The following is a 15,829-nucleotide window of genomic DNA, read 5'->3' as shown; positions in this document are numbered from 1 at the left end:
CGTAATCGGTTATTAGTTTATTACATTTTGTTGAATAAATATTTATTCAAACGTAATAATTTTGATAATTTTGGTTACTGCGGTTAATACGATAAAAAAAAGTCGTTTTTTTTTTCTTTTTTACTTCTTGACTCGGAGAAAAACTACGGAATATTTTTCGGAATTTCAGAAATTACTATTTTTAATTTTTTAATTTTAATTTTAATTTTTAAATTTTTTTTTTTAAAAAAAAATATATATACTGTATGTATATATATATATATAATTCGTATCATTTTAAAAAAAAATCAAGCCAAATTACTAAATCGATTAATTTTAATAAAGTAAAAAAAAATTTATTATTTTTATTATTTTTATTATTTTTATTATTTTTATTTTTATTTTTATTTATGTATAATTCTTGTTTTTCTCGGTTGCTTTATTATAATATTATTATTAGAAATTAAAAAAACCATACAAAATCATACTTGATGTCATTCCGCATTTACCCGCTAATTTATCACGATCGGTGACGTACTTTTACGTGACGTTAACTATTTTACTATCATCAATTATTATTATAATAATACATGTTCAGGCTTTATAGGCTGTATGTTATGTAGGATTATTGATTGATGTAATATGCAGATAAATAATAAAAAGAAATTTTATTTTTAAAATTCAAATGCAGGTGACTTTTTTTTTTCAATTTCCTTAAAAAAAAAATAATTTGAAATGCGACTTGAAAATCAAAATAATTCCCACCGGGTCAGTTTCTTTTCGTTTTTAGATCGAATAATAAATAATAATAAGAAGAAAAAAAAAGAGATGCGTATTATAAGCCACAAACATCACAAAACAATTACAAAAAAAAAAAATATGTCAAAAGCTGCTATTAAATAAAAGCAGGATTATTATTGTATATTTTTTTTGAATTAAAAAAATGTGGTTGGGCGAAAAATTTAACGCCAAACAAGAAAAACAAATAATCTCTTTTTGGGTTACCCCCCAAAAAAAAGATAAAAAAAAAAGGAGGAAAGAAAGAAATTTTTTTTTTTTTTGATTTTTGATTTGATAAAAAAATATACATATATATAAGGTACGAAACTAAACAAATATGCTATAAAAAAAGCCATTCCGGCATCATTCAAACAATGCGCCGAACTGAAAAAACTGGTTATAGAACTTTATTGTTTATTGTTGTTTGTTAAATAGATAAAGTATTCGGTGAAATAATAATAACAATAAGTTAAGATCTGTTTAAAAAGATTGATTGAAAATTTTTTTTTTTTTCCTTTAAAAAAAACTTGCTGTTGCCCGTAAAAACTTGTTTATTATAATTACGTAAAATTTGCTGCGGACACAAACTTCCGGAATTATGTGAATGCATAATTTTCACACATTTTATGCATTTGCATTTTTGGCCTACCCGATCGCGTGATAATCATAATTTCGGTGAGCACATTCATCCAACTGTGGTTCAAATAATATAGCCCAATAATTTGATTAGCTTTTTTTTAAAAAAAATATTTTTAAAAGAAATACAGTAACTTGATCGGCTTTTTTTAAAGGATCCAAGATATGTATATACAGTATTAAGACTTTCACGCGAATTCGATGTTATTGGTACAAAAAAAATTTATTTATTTATTTATTTATTTTTTTTTTAAAAAAAAATGTCTCATTCTGTGAACTTGGTGTAAAATTTTTACATTTTTCAGTCATGTGATCTACGGGTACGAGCGAGGTCCAATACTGGTCCAATAGATGGTCAAAACAATATTAACGTTTTGAATCGATCAATTGAATGTAACTTTTGGGATACTGCTGTTCATATATAAATATTTAATTAATTAAAGGTGGATATAATTTTTAATTTTTTATACGTAAAAAACGTAAAAAGGAAACCATCGTCTCCTTTCAAAAGTTTTTTTTATATCAAATGGTATTTATTACCGAATTTTATTGTATAAGATGCAGAACTTACACGGCAAAACTCGAATAACCTACATTTATGCTCATCGAGTAGATGTCCTTTCAAAAGTTTTTAAAGAACGTCGTAGCGAATTGTTCCTTTGATATCTATATACAAAACTTGGTTTTTTTAGATGAAAATGGTGATTTACTGTATCAAGTTCACCTGATTATGTTCGTCAAGCTTGTGAACGTTCTTTGGAGTAGATTATATCGATCTTTGATCCCAATACGTAAGAAAGAGTTTTTATTAAGAATTGACTATACATTTTTTTCATTTTTGCAGACCTATTGAAGATACTGTTGGTGCTTTAGCAGATCTTGTTGAAGGAAAGTAAATCTATTGGCCTTTCTGAATGTTCCGCAGAAACTTTTCGACGTGCTTATAAAGTTCATCCTATTGCCGCAGTTCAAGTAAATAAATAATAAATAAAGATTATGTTTTTAAGTCCTTGAACTCTTGGAATTATGGAAACTTGTCGCGAATTGGCGTTACTATAGTCCACTCGGGCATGGAGTTCTAACTTCTAACGGTAATTTACATATAATTATTTGTAAATATACATAAAACGAACGTTTCTCAATAATAATAATTTTATTAGGGAAAATATAAATCTATTGATGATTTTGAACCTGATGATGTTAGAAGAACGATTCCGCGTTTTCAAGGTGAAAATTTATTAAGAATCTAGAACTTGCACATAAATTTGAAGAATACGCTATAACTCCAGGTCAACTTTGATTATATCTCAGGTAATATATAATATAACGTGTGTATTATTTGAATTTTGATAGTAACTTTAAATTTTTATATAGGAAGATAACATTGTTGCCATTCCTGGTAAACATTTGGAAGAAAACTTTGATGCGATAAAAGTTAATCTTAATTCTGATGAATTGACTGAAATTAGAAAATTTATTAATTCTGTTAAAATTATTGGCGATAGATACAGTAGTGATATCTTAGATATGGTCGGATTAAACAAATATGAAGTTACAATAACAGTAAACCTACGGTTTACAGTTTGCCCACTCAGGTCATCACTACTAATTTGATATTACTTATTAACATAATAAATAATTAATAATATTTTTTTTTATTTTAAAGAGTTGGCTCACGCTTTATTAAACGAATAGCTGAGGATACAAAATAATTAATAATAATACTTTTATAATTATCATTAATAAATCGGTAATATTACGCTAGGAATTGGAATTGTTTCTAATCCTTACATTGCGAATAGTAAAATAACTGATTTTGAATCCAAAATTGAAACTTTATTAAAAACAACACCCTTGAAAATTATATTTCTAAAGTGGTTGTTGCTGTAGTCAGATTCGCTTATAGTCGTCTCCTTATTTCTCGTCGACAGTCGTCGTTGTTCATTACTTTTAAAAACCATACACTTAAATCGATACAAGATTTTAATAAATTTTTAAAATTTCATGCACTAGAAATACTTCTTGAACACTATCATTTGATCTGACCAAGTAACAGTCATCAATTTCAAGTGTCATTTTTGATAGCATCTCCCTATTCATCTTGTTTCAATCGGTGGAGTATCATATTAATACCAATCTGTTGATAATTATTAAAAATGTTTTTTTTTTTCTTTTTTTAAAAAATTCTATCATGTGTCTTTGTATGTCTAATCTCAATTCTCAGAGTTTCTTTTACTAATACTTTAAGAGAAGTGTTTTTTATCGCCAAAATAATAATGACGTGAAGTATCACAATTCTAAAGCCTATAAAAAAAATATTAATATAAAAAAATAAATAAATAAATAACTTGCAGCAAAATCATAATCAAGAGTTTGACTAACCATTAAATTTTCTTCCAACAGTACTTGGATTTCACGCTTAACTTCTTCAAGATCATAAGTGATTACCATGATTTATCTTGAAAATTAAACATTGCTTAAAAAAAGAGAAACCAAAAAACAATCAATTAAATAAAGCCTCTTATTTAAAATGTCTTAATCATACCATTTCCAAATGTTTTGATGTGATCTCACTATAAAGTGTTACATAATCCGAGACTATTTCGACTTAATGTATTAAATATATTCTCTATTAATTTCCTATAATATTGGCAACACTAGCCCTAGCAAGTGGCGACGCTTTCCTCGGTAAACTAACTTTGATCGTCTCACAATCAATCGTACGCATCTTCAGGACTACTTGAAAAAAAAACAAGCAAATTTAAAAAAACAATTTATATTTTATAATTCAACATAGATTACATGACTTACTTGTTCGTTAATTTTTCATCAAGGTACAATCCTACTGATTGTTGTAATTATGTTGTGATCGCAATGGTTGATGTACACGATAATTCGACATAATTACTTTTTATTTCCGTATAATGTAAATTATTGGTTGCATTCTACAGCAGAAGGATGATAAATGATCAAGCATACGATATATAGCTGTTCACCATTCATCTTATTACCGTATACAAGATTATTATTTAGGTTTGCGTTTATACATGTCTTCATATTGAATAAGATATTTCTTTAATTAATAATAGTGCGATGAAAATAATTGATTAAACTATAGACGATGTCATGTGAAACAAAATCAACAAACCTGGGTATCAATACTTTGTTATTTATGAAATAAAAACGTTGCCGAAGCAATGCTGATACAAAAATAAATTTGCGAATTACTTAGCTGTTAAATGTGAAAAAAAATACTATCTACTGGAGGGGTATTCAAATGCATACAATAATATAAATTTTATTATTAGGAGGTTGCTGGCGAAAATGACTAGAAATAAATTCATTATTATATTGACTAACTTCATTGGTAATTGATTAACTACTCCTGTATCGCTCATTCACTCTTTCCATGACTTCTTGTGATATCTTATCACGGCCTTGTAACATATTATCATAGAATTGGGGACGTGTTACAAGTGTTGGAGTATAAGCCTTTTCTAATGAATCTTTGCCAACAATAATTATGTTTTTGTTATCCTTTATATCAGAATCAAGCGCATCTATATCTCCCCAAGCTATTATGACTAGATAAATATCTTCCATGGTCATTTCAAATTCTCCTATCGGAGTATAGTCTATTTACTAATTCCACCTTGGAATCTTTTCTTTGTTTTCTGGTAACATTTTGATTTTTTTCTTGCTTCACATGATATCTATATTTATCTTTCATTAAATTATACTTTTCTCGTATGTCTTTGCTTTTAAGAGTTGTTGACCTTTCAGGGTAGAAAAATCTGCATTCTATGTTTAATGCAATATGACCACCGCCAACCTTCTCGAATATTGTCATATCAAAGCCACTATTGTTAGTCTTGTCAGGAACAAATATATATTCTTCGAAATTCTTAATGAAAACTCCCTGTTCACCACATATTTTACCATCACGCGGAGGAAACTCTACACTCCTGTCCAATTTAATAATTTTCTTCCTTCGTAACATGATTTTTACATCTCCTTTAGTAGTTGTATTATATGCATCACTTAAACGGTGAACGTCACGAAGACCTCTTCGCGGAGCACACGGTAAAGTTGTTCCCAATTGCAATGAAATGATTCGAATGGTTTCCCATCATTTACACCACCATCAAAATAGCATTCTATCTATCTATATATATATATATCCAACATATCTTTTAATATTTCAACAACAATTTTTGCATCACCTTCTTTCTTACCTTCTTCCTCATACATATTACAGAAATATTGGATGCTAACCAGGTTTAAGGTGGGAACTACACTGACTGTTTCTTCAACTTTAGTAAGAGAATTAATATAGACCCCGATAGAAATGAGATCTGAAATACTATACTCTCTATTAAGAGTATTTATTTTGTGCGACAACCTTGTACTATTCCCCAATAAAGCTCTCTTAATTACTGAAAATGTGATATATGATAACGATGGGAGATTTTTTTTCACCAAACACAAAATAAGAGAACCGTACATGTCAATACCTAAGGCAGTTTTATCCTCCCTTAGAAGCTCATAGAAATTTTCAAGACATTACAGTCTGAAATGCATTTCCTAATAAGATATTTTCTCTTTTCGTTTAGTTCTTTACCATTTAAGATTTTATGGAATAGATCTGTTGATTCTGAAATCTCAAGTCTTCTTAATGGCACCCAGTCGATTTTTTTACCCGAATAAGTCGAATTAGTTCGCACATAAACCGCATCAAGAGTGGTCAAAATGAAATTAAATTTGATCAATTTTCCTTTATCATTCATCAGTCGACTATAGAGATTATTTAATAATTCATTAATGTTATGTTGCCTGCGATTTACATCATCAGTGTTTGGAGAAATTTTCATAGTCTCGTCAACGCATAAAAATACTCGAATGATATAAGATGCTTTGAACGGCAGTATAAATATCCAATGATTCAAAATTTGTACTAAATTTCTCGCAAAAACCCTGCCAGGATAATTTTGCATCATCGAAAAAATAACTCCATAAGATACGCATTACTAATCCTCTTTGAACATTAGCATCTACGAATGAATCATTTTTGTACGTTGAACTCCCATTGTATGTTATGCAAACTACAATCGAATTACGAAGTATATCAATGACATCATTAACTATTTCAATGTATTCACGGTACACTGCGTTTTCTATAATAAAAGAGCATTCCCTATTTGGTTGTTCCTTGCTTTTCAAATAATTATCGAAATCTTCACTTTTCAATGCGGCCAACTCATCAAGTAAGAAAGATTTTCCTCCTCCTGGTGTGGCTTGAAGCGCGAGAATAGGGTGAAGACTTTTATCGCCAACACTTTTCTCCTTCTCTAGGGTATTCTTAATGCTGATATAACGTTTAACAATACAATCATATATTTTATGTAGCGTTTCATCTCTACCTTTTCTTTGAAAGTCGAATCGATTTATGCATAGTTCGTGTGGCTTTGTGAAATCATCTTTAACCTCTTCTTGTTCTTCTAGAAACTTCGCTATGGATTCGGGGCTAAGCCCTTTTAAATTCATGTAAATACAAAGAAAATATTAGGTTCCAAACAATACTAGAAGGAGTGATATTTAACGTATATGATTCTATTTTCATCGCAATTTACCCACCTATTCGTCTCACTTTTTTATTGTCAAGTTCCTCACTCGAATCTTCCGCCTTCCTTTTCCCTAATCGAATAAAAAAGAATGTGAGATAACGCGGATGTGTTTTTTGGCGGGTTTGACGATAAGAAGCAGGAAAGAAAAGCACAAGAATAAGTATTCGGTATTATTGGAGAAGACGAGAAAAATCATCTTGAAATTCACCTTGTCCACCATTGATTTCCTTGACCAGCTCCGCGATCCTAGAAGCAGGCCCTGATTTCAATCCATAACTTTTAAGTTTTTTTGACGTCAAGCCGAGAAAGTCTGCACCACTAACTTTTTGATTACTGATTATGGCAAGGTCATCATTGTCAAGGTCTAAGTTTAAATCATCTTTTTGTAAGAAAGTGATTACGTTATCCATATTCCCATTTTTTCTCTATATCATCGACCGAAGGGAGTGTCATTTCTGTCATTTCCAAAATTTTTTTTATAGAAATTCGATTCACACAAGCAAATGTATGAAAATCGAGATTATCGCTCAGATTTATTAGATTTATTGATTGGCTAATCAATTACGTCTTAAACAAGAGAAGTCATATCAAAGCATGTTGTAGAAAGTTGTAGAAAGTTGTAGAAGTATTACGCACAGAAATCCGTGACGTACGCATCATGTGTATGATCTCTGATTTTTAAGGTTGTACGATAACCTAATGTACACAGTGTTGGACTATGACCCAGAATGACCATTATGACTAACTTACGTTTCTGTTCATCAGTAAAAAATGTTGAATTATGAAAAAATCTAACAATTCGTATCACCTCTTTAGAAATTCTTTGATGTAACTCAGATTCCTTGAATATTTCCCCAAAAATCAAATTCATCTGATGAGCCATATATGGTAAAAAGATTTTAGATGGATATTTTCTTCGTAATTGACGCCTAATATTAAAATAATATATAAATATTAATTAAATTTAAAAGAATAAATATTATAATAAATATATAATTTACCAAGCAGCAGCATATTCTCCCGCCAAATCTGAAATAAAAGCCTTAATATTGATATGCCCTTCATTAGCATCGGTCATTAATTTTTCGATATGCCTAATAACATCTTCTGTTTTGGATCTTTCGGCACTTATATCATATGCGCCCCAAATTAATGGTTGACCTGATGTAGTTAAAAATACCACTCCCCATATGTGCTCTTGTTTCACATTCGTCCAACCATCAAATGTAGCAGTTACACCATCTTGATCACTTTTAGAAATTTTAATTATATTTTTTTGTAATGTTTCGGAGTATTTAGTTATAGCTTTTCGTTTTGATAATATAACTCCAGGCGCAAGAAATTGAAAAATGGCAATAGTTTCTTCATTTCAACAAATGTAAAAGGTAAACCATTTGATACAACTAGACGAAGTAACATTATCTCAAATAATGAATAATCATTTGTTAATAATGATCGACGGTAAAAATTGGTTATTGATGATTAATTTGAAAAAGAAGAGAATTGTGTTATAGATGAAGAAGCTGTTGAAAGTCTTCATCGTTTAGAAATATTATTTTCTTCTATAATATTAAATTAATTAATCAACAAGAATATATAAAATCAAGCATATAAATAAAATTCTATATACCATTGTTATCGTCATCACTTGATTTTTTACATTTTTTTTTATCCTCTGGTACTGATAAAGCTAGAATCCTTTGTACTTCTTCATTGTCTACATATTCACGAAAATTTGGACATTTTGCTAAGTGGTTACGGCAAAGGCGTGCTCGATTTACATTAAAACATTCAGGTTTAGTTTGAGCCGCTCCTATACCACCGTGCTTAGTTATACAATAATTACATATAGCTAAAGCATTTGAGGAATTAGGAATTTTTTATTAATACAAAAAAAGGTCAAAAATTATGTTGCTGCCTTGTCATTTTCAAGGAAATTAATGAAAATATGTGATATTCAAAACCGAAAGTACGATTTAAAAGTAAAACGTCAATGCATTTAATGTGTATTACAAGATTTTATTGGTAAGGTCATATGACTAATGACCATATGTCATTTGTACATATGACCACGGTCATATAAAAATTTCTATATGACCTGGTCATTGTCCATCACTATTTATTCCTTTTATAGTTTTTATAGTAATGTTTTTCCAAAAATAGTGTTTTATATAATAAAATATTAGAAAATCTCAAAAAAATAAGCAAAGAATAAAATTAACAAAGTTGCGAATTTGCAAAATTTCAAATTTTCTAATACATTTAAATGGTGCCAACTTCAGTTTATTTATATTTTAAAATTTTTTCAATAGAAATGAATAGAACTACTTTATTAAAAATGTGCAATAATACATTATTTGAAAGCAACAAATTCCTATTTATCATAAACAAATGCCTCAAAATGTATACTTTGTAGCATAATTTCATGTGCATTTTCAATTTGAATTCCTTTGTAATCTTCTTGAATTAATCTAACTGCTGCCTCAGAAATAATGAAGAACTTCCTACAAATTCAAAGTTTCAGTGATTATAACAGCACCATAAGGTCCATAATAACCAGGCTAATTTGTTAATTAGTAATAGATTATTGTTAATTATAGAATATAAATGCATAAAATTAAATAAAAAATATGAGTTATCTGAAAATTCTCAATTCTATTTAGGGATGCCAACGGTCGGTTCAGTTCAGGTTTGGTTTTAAAATCACAGTTTTCAGCTGAAACTAAACTGACTGCAAAACTGACCGATAAAACTGAATTGCAAAACCGATCGCAAAATTACTGCAAAATTGAATGAACTAATGTTAAAAAGTGTTAATTATAATTTTATTTGATAATATTCCTTAAAATTATAATTTTTTTTATGATAATAATGTCAATTTTGCGATTTTTTTCAGCAGAACAAAAAATCACGTGATCAATGCATAAAAAATTTTCTTATTATTTCAAAAATAAGAATACTATATATATAAATAAACACCAAAATCATAATTTTTAATAGTATTCTCAATATAATTAATGAAAAAAACATTCTTTTTTTTTGGAATATATGATTAACTGATTGGTTTTTTTATCAGTTTTTTTATATATAAAACTGACAGTTAACCAGTCAATCTTGGACTGAAACTGAACCGTAACTGAACTGATAAAAACTGGTTATAATCAGTTATAACCGAACTTTTGGCATCCCTAATTCTATTCATAATACTCATAGATATATTAGCTTTATTCTTTTTAATTTCATGATATACTCTCATAACATTTTCACAATAAACACTTTTAATCTTCTTTTTACAAATATCTAACAAATCAGATCAGAAATTTTCAACTCTTTTAGAAATAGCACTAAAATCTATATTCATTAAATAACCTTTTTCAATACCATCAGTGTAATTTTTGTTTCTGCTATATAGATATGATAAAATTCAAATTGTTCTAATATTTAGCCATTTATGACTAAATAATATAATTATATTATTTAGTTATAAACAGCTTAGATTAGATTATTTAGTAATAAAATAATAAGTATGACTAAATAATCTAAATATAACTAAATAATCTAAATATAACTAAGTAATCTAAATATAACTAGTTAATAATTTAATTATGATTAAATAATCTAATTAAATAATCTAATTGTGATGATTTTTTATACCTACAGTCAACTCTCTTTATAGTCACACATTTGGGACAGTCCATATTTGGTGATTATAAAGAGATGTGACTATATAAAAAATTTCTTATATTAGTATATCATAATTCCGGCCAAAAATTAACATAATTTTGGCCAAAATTATACTTAAAACTTTATTGTATCGTAACTCCTCCAATATTAATCGTAGAGAGATGATCTTACCGCCATTCGATTCGTCTTGATGAGACGGTTCTAATGGTATAAAATACATCGAAATCCAATCACTAGATTAATTTCCGAAATTAAAAAAATATTAATGGTTTTTGTGTAATAACTCTGCCAATATTGATCCTAGAGAGACGATCTTACTACCATTCGATTCGTCTTGATGCGACAAATCTAATGGTATAAAATACATCGAAATCCAATCACTAGATCAATTTCCGAAATTAAAAAATATTAAATAGTTTTTAAGTAGTAACTCCGTCAATATTGATCATAGAGAGATGAGCTTACCACCATTCGATTCGTCTTGATGAGGCGATTCCAACGAGCTATTAATCGTCTTTTTACAATCACTAGGTACCGAGATATTTAGCAAAATGTTAAATGGCGCAGTAAACGTAAATCAAGGAATATAATAATGCCGATGCTTAACATTTTGTTGAATAACTCATCAGCCAGTGATCGTAAAAGGATAAAACTACCACCATTCGATTCGTCTCAGTGAGACGATTCTAACAAGCTATGGTACATCTTTGTACGATTATTAGATGCCAAGTTGTTTAATATATTCTTTATATAACTGTGATTATAAACGGTTCTTTTTAATATAAGATTTTTGAAGATAGGTGTGATAGTGACTATAGATAGATTGTGACTATATAGGATAGATTTTAATAATAAAGTGTTTTGAACATTCAACTGGTGTGACTATATAGTAGAATGTGACTATAACAGGAGTGACTATAGAGGGAGTTGACTGTACCTATTTTTCTTATTATATTTCTTGCCTTTGAAATTAAATTTCTTTTCCCATTTTCTATTTATCATTTGTGATCATGTGATTAAATAATCTAATTATGACTATGACTAAATAACCTGAATGTGCCTATTTTTATTAGTGTTTGCAATATTATAAATACTTTCTGATATAATTTATGTTGATTATGTTCTACAGCCTTTTCATTACCAATTTGATACCTTCTTGTTTGTATTTATTTCTACCTGTTTGGAAGTTAGCTTTTATATTGGAAATACTGGCCTTCTATGCCAGTTTAGACTTTAGATGCTGGTTCTTTATTGAAGGTGTGGCCTATTTGGTTGCCTTTCTAGATGCCAAAATGTGGTAAAAAAATTGTGTCAGATAGCGCAGTAATTTGATGTAAATCTGTGCCTAAATTTGGCCAGCACTATGGCATTATTCAGGCTAATCTTTAGGATATATGATTTGGAAGATCTAAGCTGGTACCATGGTAGTGACCTGGCAGCTCCTGGAATTATCATGGAACTGGCAGGATTTTTATTAGTTCACCAGTTTCAAGCCAGCTTAAATACCAAGTTATTATAATACCCAAAGTTCTGGCTGAAATTATATGTAATGTCCAGTGATTATAATTACTGCATCAATTTTACAATCCAACTTGATTGTCAGTATAAGAGGCATACCAGAAATCAGCTGATTTCTCTCAATTAGTAGCCTTAACCCCTCACTCCTACCTGATTGAAATCTGATTGGCTAAAAAAATTATTACTATTAAATATTAAATATTATACATAATAATTAGTATTATATAATTATCTTAGCTTCTAGTGATTCAATTTGAACAAACTTTTTTTTGTTTTGTAAAGCTAGATTTGTAGAACTAAATAAGAGCTATAAATTAAAAAAAAGGTTATTAAAATTGGATCACTAGAAGTCAAAATAATTGCATTATAATAATTATTATAATGTAAATACAAATATCTTGGCTCAATTTGAACAAACTTTTTTTTTGTTTTGTAAAGCTAGATTTGTAGAGCTAAATGAGAGCTATAAATTAAAAAAAAGTTTATTAAAATTGGATTACTAGAAGTCAAGATAATTGCATTATAATGATTTTAAATTACTTTAATATTTATATTTAGATATATAAATGTCACATGATATATATAGACCTGATTTGAAGCTTGACTCCCCCACCCTCTTTCAAATCAGCTGATTTCTGGCATACCCCTAAAAGTTTATGAAAGTCTACCGATTTTGAAAGAGGAATCGGTTATGTATCTTTCTTCATAGCAGTCATAGAAATGATATTTATAGTTTACACATTACATTTCACATTCACATTTTACATTTACATTCACATGTTCACATTCACATTTTATGTTCACATTCACACGTTCACATTCATATTCTTACACTTACACTTTTATTTTTTAGAATTAAAAAAACAAAAGACTTTTTATTGTTCAGTCTAGCAATTTGTTTTTATTAGAAGAAAACATCTGAATGGTGTTAGTAATGGCAAAATTAAAAACCTTTTATCAGATATTATCCAAATGGAAAATTGTCATATACTAAAGTGCAAGAGTAAAACTTACAATCATATACATTTCAAGACTGAGAATAATACTGAATTATTTTTTTAACGTGTTCAAAGACAAACCTTTGAATTCGAATATAATAATGATTTTAGCAAAATTAAAACAATTCAATTAAATTTTTTTTGTCAAAAAAATCTGAAAGCAATAACCATACTATTTATAAGATTCAGGTAATACGATTAAATTTTCATTGGTGTGATTTACATTTTCATTTACTGTACATATGTACTATATTTTTTTTAGAATAATGAATCACAAACTAACATCTCAACCAAAAACACTACCAGTATCACAACCGCTAGTAACAGAAACATTAAAAGCACTACCAATACTAAGGACATTAAAAGTAATACCAACGCCAAGAACAATGATAACAGCACTACTAGTATTATAACTGTCAGTATCAGAAACATTGAAAGCACTACCAATACCAGGAATATCAAAAGTAATACCAACACCAAGAATAACGATAATAGTACTACTAAACCAGGCATTGGGAACAGCAACTTTGGTGACATTTTAACAGGACCCCGGATATCTCCAAAACAGGTCATAAGTCACACTTTCGGCAGATTGGCCCATTTTTCAGGGGCTCAAAAAATCGTTTTTTGAGTTTCAGCAAAAAGGGGTGTTTTTGGCCAAAAGTCCATTATAACCTTTATATTAGATATCCGGGGTCCTATTTTAACCAGCAATTCAACCAATAATGATTTGAGGTTTAAAGGTGTTGATTAACTTTTAAGAAGTTTTTTTAACATTAAAGAAGACAAAATAATAAAATTCAAAAATATTCCTGGTTATTATTTTCTCCAACTTATTAACAAGAAAAAGTTTATAAAAAAGCTGTTTAAACTGGACTATATTTTAGCAAAAAATATTACTAAATTAATCAACAGATTAAATCACATTCTTTTAGCTGAAAAAAACTTAGTGTAATTAATATGTCTTTTGAATTAGTTGTAAAACTTGCTAAGGAAATTGAGCAAGAGAAAGTATATAATTTCAAGAATATGGTTTAATAAATTCTCTTACTATCAATAAAAGTAAATAAATAATTAGTATATTCAATTTATATAAAATAAGACCTGTCTGTTATCAGAAGTAGCGACCAATATATAAAAAATTGTTTAATGAACTAGTATATAAGCCATAATCATATAATTTGAATATATTTAATTAGAAGATTTCTTGCATTCATTCAGAGTCCTGCTGTATATTTAGCTTTATTATTCATAGTCGAGTTATCAGATAAAAATATTTTTTATTTTGTCATTCAAAAAAAATAAAAATTGTACTGTAAGTTATGTAAAGTATTAATTAATTCTGATTTAATTTGATTTATTTATAAGGTTATTAATTTAGAGATCAAAACTTTTAGATACTTAGTTAACAAACTCCTTAATCTTTTTTAAAATAATAATTTCTGGATTCTGGTCATATCATACCTTAATAAGAAAAATTCCATTATCTAGATAAATACATTTTTTTTGCCGATCACAATTAACAATGTCTTCAAGTTTTTTGGTATCTTTATATATATCAGCTGATAATATAAAACTGATGCTGAACCTCTTGCATTTCCAAATTCCAATACAATTTGATAATTTTGGAAAAAGGTATCAAGCTCTAATTAGGGATCGGAAAAGATTCGATTAAAATCGTATCTATCGAAAATCGATAAGAATCGATTTTAAATCGATTATCGAATAAAAATCGAATCTACCTATTGTGGCGCAGTATCGTTAATAAATGTTTATTAATGACCGTCATCATGTTACACTGAAAATGTTAAATTTTAAAACGGATTATTATGCTGATCATTTGTTCATTATTCTGTGAAATTGATCATCATTACATAAATAATTCTCACGCTCTTTAAAAAAAATGGCAACTACTACACGAAGTAAACGTAAACAAATGGAACAAATGACCAAAGAAGCAGAAGAAAATTTAATACAGGAAGTAATAGAAGTGAATGAAAGTGACTTGGACTCTAATACTGAAACTAGTCATTTAGTAATACAAGAAGAAAGTGAAATTGATCCTGATTATGAAGTTGAAGATAGTCATGTGTTATTACAAGATATTACTACACTATCTGTTGATATTTCTAATATAAATATTGATGATCTTGAAGCAGAATTTTTAGAAATTAGCAAACAGTCAAAACAGCCACCAATTAAGACTACAAGACCAAAAACAAGTTGGGTATAGAAGTTCTTTGAACTCAATAAAGATAATAGTATAAAGGCTTTATGTCAAATAAGTGGTTGCAGCAAGATGCTCAAATGGTGTGGTTCACCAAGCTCATTATCAACTCATTTATCAGGTACACATGGTATTACCAAAGATATTGCTATGAAATGTAATGAAGAAGAATTAAAAAATTCACCTGGATCTTCTATTATACCACATAATTATCCTGTTCAAGAATCTCTAACTAAAAATGTCATAGGATTTGTTGTTGGAACAGTACAACCTTTAAGTATTGTAGAAGATCCAGATTTTATTAAAATGATAAATGGATTTGACAACCGTTATAAAATTCCCTGCACAAAAACCCTTAAAGATAGGATCTCAAAAACATTTGA

The 15,829-nt window shown here is 28.3% G+C and overlaps 5 protein-coding genes across 5 annotated transcripts; 2 read left to right on the top strand and 3 right to left on the bottom strand.

Moving 5' to 3' along the window:
- Positions 1-1,953: 1,953 nt before the first annotated feature.
- OCT59_015789 (uncharacterized protein) lies at positions 1,954-3,107 on the top strand (the record flags this gene model as incomplete). Its single annotated transcript, XM_066132045.1, has 5 exons — positions 1,954-2,048; positions 2,240-2,287; positions 2,685-2,706; positions 2,770-2,990; positions 3,062-3,107. 5 exons carry the CDS (start codon positions 1,954-1,956, stop codon positions 3,105-3,107), a joined length of 432 nt encoding a protein of 143 aa, XP_066003077.1.
- A 1,898-nt stretch (positions 3,108-5,005) lies between these two features.
- On the bottom strand, positions 5,006-5,395 carry OCT59_015788 (uncharacterized protein; the record flags this gene model as incomplete). The annotated part of the gene is made up of 1 exon (XM_066132044.1): positions 5,006-5,395. One exon carries the CDS (start codon positions 5,393-5,395, stop codon positions 5,006-5,008), a length of 390 nt encoding a protein of 129 aa, XP_066003076.1.
- Positions 5,396-8,555: 3,160 nt separating this feature from the next.
- OCT59_015787 (uncharacterized protein) lies at positions 8,556-9,054 on the bottom strand (the record flags this gene model as incomplete). The annotated part of the gene is made up of 3 exons (XM_066132043.1): positions 8,556-8,581; positions 8,650-8,871; positions 9,033-9,054. 3 exons carry the CDS (start codon positions 9,052-9,054, stop codon positions 8,556-8,558), a joined length of 270 nt encoding a protein of 89 aa, XP_066003075.1.
- A 4,451-nt stretch (positions 9,055-13,505) lies between these two features.
- On the bottom strand, positions 13,506-13,820 carry OCT59_015786 (uncharacterized protein; the record flags this gene model as incomplete). Its single annotated transcript, XM_025325324.1, has 2 exons — positions 13,506-13,744; positions 13,802-13,820. The coding sequence occupies 2 exons, from the start codon at positions 13,818-13,820 to the stop codon at positions 13,506-13,508; spliced, it is 258 nt and encodes an 85-aa protein (XP_025181680.1).
- A 1,302-nt stretch (positions 13,821-15,122) lies between these two features.
- On the top strand, positions 15,123-15,452 carry OCT59_015785 (uncharacterized protein; the record flags this gene model as incomplete). Its single annotated transcript, XM_025310505.1, has 1 exon — positions 15,123-15,452. One exon carries the CDS (start codon positions 15,123-15,125, stop codon positions 15,450-15,452), a length of 330 nt encoding a protein of 109 aa, XP_025181679.1.
- Between the last annotated feature and the right edge of the window lie 377 nt (positions 15,453-15,829).

The sequence above is a fragment of the Rhizophagus irregularis genome, chromosome 24 (assembly GCF_026210795.1).
Source record: "Rhizophagus irregularis chromosome 24, complete sequence".
In the NCBI taxonomy this organism is placed as follows: domain Eukaryota; kingdom Fungi; phylum Glomeromycota; class Glomeromycetes; order Glomerales; family Glomeraceae; genus Rhizophagus; species Rhizophagus irregularis.
This window is presented reverse-complemented; position numbering and strand designations above follow the sequence as displayed.